This window comes from Nicotiana tabacum, chromosome 3 (assembly GCF_000715075.1).
Source record: "Nicotiana tabacum cultivar K326 chromosome 3, ASM71507v2, whole genome shotgun sequence".
In the NCBI taxonomy this organism is placed as follows: Eukaryota; Viridiplantae; Streptophyta; class Magnoliopsida; order Solanales; family Solanaceae; genus Nicotiana; species Nicotiana tabacum.
Genome location: NC_134082.1, coordinates 165,815,229 through 165,819,131, shown reverse-complemented (window position 1 = coordinate 165,819,131; position 3,903 = coordinate 165,815,229). Strand labels below are relative to the sequence as shown.

The 3,903-nt window shown below is 35.2% G+C and overlaps 1 protein-coding gene across 1 annotated transcript; it reads left to right on the top strand.

Annotated features, from left to right (window-relative positions):
• The first annotated feature begins 1,986 nt into the window (after positions 1–1,986).
• LOC107831728 (uncharacterized) lies at positions 1,987–3,695 on the top strand. Its single transcript, XM_016659528.2, has 3 exons — positions 1,987–2,281; positions 2,594–2,649; positions 2,855–3,695. Exons 1-3 carry the CDS (start codon positions 2,072–2,074, stop codon positions 3,489–3,491), a joined length of 903 nt encoding a protein of 300 aa, XP_016515014.1. The 5' UTR covers positions 1,987–2,071; the 3' UTR covers positions 3,492–3,695.
• The last annotated feature ends 208 nt before the right edge of the window (positions 3,696–3,903 follow it).

Below are 3,903 nucleotides of genomic sequence, written 5' to 3'. Positions count from 1 at the left end.
AGTAACCACTATTTTGCTGCAACAGAGACCGGTCCAGCATAATATACCAGAGTTTGGTGCACCTGTGTATGAACTCCAGCATATTATGCTGGACCGGTATACTTTGCTAGCTCCAGTATAATATACTGGAGACTGGAGCACCGGTGCTCCAAACTCCAGTATATTATGCTGGACCAGTATACTTGCTGGAACTCCAGTATATTATGCTGGAGTTCTAGTGTACTTATGCTGGAACTCCATCATATTATGCTGGAGTTCCAGCATACTTATCCTGGAACTCTAGTATAATATGCTGGAGTTCAAGTATACTTATGCTGGAACCCCAGCATAATATACTGGCGTATTTTTGAGGTTTTGAACAGTATTTTCGCTCAGATTTATCTTTACATGAAAAATGACTAAATTTCGATTACTTTTGAAACTGGATTATTTTTAAACGACCAATTGTAAATCTGGCTATTTTTGAATTTCACCAATTTTGGTGTCCTTTTTAACGACTACGGTATGTTTTGATTTTAAGAACAATTAACTTAATTTGTAAATGCATTTCGCTACTTATACAAGTACACAGTATCATTATCTTCCTTCGATTTATTTGCCGTTATTTTCTCTAATTCACTGATTAGCGAAGTTGAAATCTATTGCCAAAGGAGGGTTGGAAAAAGAAAATTCTCAAAGATAGTCACTTGTTTCTTTTTTCAAGTGCTTAATGTTTTGCAAGTTGTACACTTCCCGCAAACGACAACTAATTAACAACGCCTGAAATATATGAGATTTGGATTTATTATATATAATTTAATTTAATCGGAAATTTGTATCAAGTTCGTTACATCGAAGTTTATTTATTGCATACTGTTCCAAAAGATCCAATTTTAACTAATTCTAGAATTGATTAAATTTCCAAATGATTAGAACATATCAAGTACTTTTATAGAATTTAAGAAAACAAATCATTAATCCAACAAAGTTACCAGCGATACCAGCTTCAGTTTAATTTACGTTAAATGTCAATCACTTCCCTTTTCTGTCCCATACCTATCCGTTCCCTACCAAATATGTGAGCATAAAATAAATAAATAATTAATTAAATAAATAAAAGTAAAACTACATGAACTTCATAAGGCCCCTTAAACTCAACAACAAAAAAACAACTACATTTATTGGTTATATTTACCCTCATTGACCACTTTTCTAGTCTAGCCAATATTTAAAATAAAATAAAAATTACTGACAGTTCTCTATATTTTTCAGTTAGAATTTTTGATAACTAAATGAAAAGCACTGCAACTATTGCAAAAAGGAAAGTATTCAAATTTACCATTTACTATACAAAATATTTCAGTTTTAATTTTTTGTTATTCTTAGGTGACTTTATTACGCAAATCATCTCGTATTTACCCTTGAGTTTAGTGAATCTCCGGTGGATTCTACGCATCAATACACTTAAGTAAAAATATTTAAAATTACTCATGTAATTTTTATTTATTATATAAAATTACCTTTCGTTATACCTCATGTTGCAACTGCGTCAAAGTTATTATTTAATACGAGACTATTTGCTAATGATAAAAATGTGAATAATCTCGAAATATAATATATAATAAAACAAAAATATTTTGTATTTTTATATTGTTTACCTTGTGAAAAAGAAGGCCAAGAGCAATGCGAAAAATAAAAATGGCAGTCCGGTGCAAAAGGCATCACGCGTTCATGTAGGGTACAGGGAAGGGCGTATCCTAATGGTGTGATATAGAAAGCCTATCCTAATGCAAAACATCAATGGCTGTTTCCACGACTCGAACTCGTGACATATAGATCATACAAAGACAACTTTAACATTGCTCCACGGCTCCTCTCACCCATTAATGTGAAAAATAGAAGGAAGGAAAAAAAAAACATATTGTATTAACTAGATAGTGATTGGGCCCGAGTGTATATAAATAGAGTGAAAAAGAAAGACCCATTTAGATCTACTCCCATCGTGCCTACCCCTCAAAACTTTACATCCCCCACACACCCAACAGACGAAAAATACTTTTGTGTGTGTAATTTACAGAGAGAGTTTTCAGGCATGAGAATAAGAAAGCATGCCAAAATTTCCCCGCTCCTCTATTCTTCTTCTTCTTCATTTCTCAAACAACAAGTTCCTGTTCACGTTTGCCAGCTGAATCAGTCTCCTTGGGATGTCATCACATTCCCCTTAGAACAAGATGAAGAAAACGATAACCCAGAAATAAACCAGTTTCTACTTCGCCCACCACCGCCGTCTTCTTCTTATCAGGTCTGTCTAAAAATTCTCTTTTTCTCCTTATTTTTCTTCTCCTTTTTCCAGATCTATAGAATACCAGGCCCATTTCGTTCCTTCAATGTCCTTTCATTTGTTTTAGCTCTCTTTGTATCTGCTTTGTGGTTTAGGGTTTTACGGGGAGCGCCCATTAGGGTTCCTGAATGAATCTCAATCCCATCATTTTGTCGTGTATTTGGCCTTGTTCGTTCAATTTAGTTCATGGGTTTTCACTGTTTGCTCTATTATCCACTGCACAGCTTGTATTCTTTTAAGAACTTTCGATAAAATATTATTTCCTTGCTGCAGCTGGATGGATATGATAGCTACGCTGTAAATGGGACCTCTTATGATTCAGAGCAGAGGTAACTTTTCGACTATTACATCAATTTGATTACTTCTTCTTTCTGCAGAATCATTTATTTCTTTTTATATTTCAGAAACGATAATTAGGATTTGAAATTTTGGCCGTATAACTGTTGGGTATAAATCGTAGTTCGATTAAGTGGAATGTTGCCTCAAATGCAATTGCTTGTAATTAATGTTGAGCAACCATTGTGTTTTCCGCAGCATCACGTCGATGAAGCTGGACGACGACGAAAGGGAAACGAAGAAAGAGATGGATTGTTCTAAAAGGGATTATTACTTTAACAATAATATTGCTGCTGATGATTTCATTAAGTTTGAGAACGAATTTGAGGAAGAGCAACACGACCAGGAGATGGAGGAGCTAGGGTTGGAGAAAGATGGAGATAATAATATAACGACATTGTGTTGCAAAAATGATGGGAAGGGATGGCACTGCAGTAGAGAGACAAAAAAAGGGCATAATTTATGCGAGCATCATATTGCTCAGGTGAAGAAGCAATACAACGACTCGGCTCATTCTACTTCTACTACTGCTAAGCAGATTGCGGCGGCGGAGACTCCCAGTTCTCGCGGCCGCCCCCATCGTCCTATGAAATCATCTTCCTCCGAATTCTACTATTATTCGGGTTTTGGTCCTTTGTGGGGCAAGAAAAGAAGTCATGCGAGGACTGATCCTGCAACTAGTGACGGTCACGGGGCACAATCTTCTTCTTCTTCCCAAATGGATACAGAAGGATTTGACTATGTTGAAGACGAGGATGATGAAGATGAAGAAAATGGTAAGATCAAAAGAGCCCGTAAGCCTATAAAAGCTAGATCACTTAAATCTCTTATGTGAAATTAAATGCAACTGCAGTTTACTAGTGTTTTTATCGAGATGTGTTGTGATTATCGTAGAATGTTATTTTTTTAAAAGTAGAAGTAATGTTCTTTATTTAGGGTATGGTAGATTATTTTGGTTTCATGGTTATAAGTGTTCTACTGTAAGTGACATTAGCTTTTTGCTTCAGTACTGTAGCCTTGGCATGTGTGGTAATGTTTAGATGCAGACTTTTTGTTGTGTTGGACAAAACTAGATAAGGTTAAAACTGTAATTTCAAATGATTTTTGAATCTAGTTCACTAGTGTTTGGCATGCGGCCGGAAAAATGGTAAGTATGGGTCTATCTTCATCACGTGTATCAGGTTAATTAATTGTAGTACCTACTATTGAAATGTCAAAATATTAAGAATTACTGTACTACATTACTT

Coding starts and splice junctions, on each gene's coding strand:
- LOC107831728 (XM_016659528.2), top strand. CDS start 2,072: ATGAGAATAAGAAAGCATGCCAAAATTTCCCCGCTCCTCTATTCTTCT. Junction 2,282..2,593: donor CGCCGTCTTCTTCTTATCAG/GTCTGTCTAAAA, acceptor TCCTTGCTGCAG/CTGGATGGATATGATAGCTA. Junction 2,650..2,854: donor TCTTATGATTCAGAGCAGAG/GTAACTTTTCGA, acceptor TGTTTTCCGCAG/CATCACGTCGATGAAGCTGG.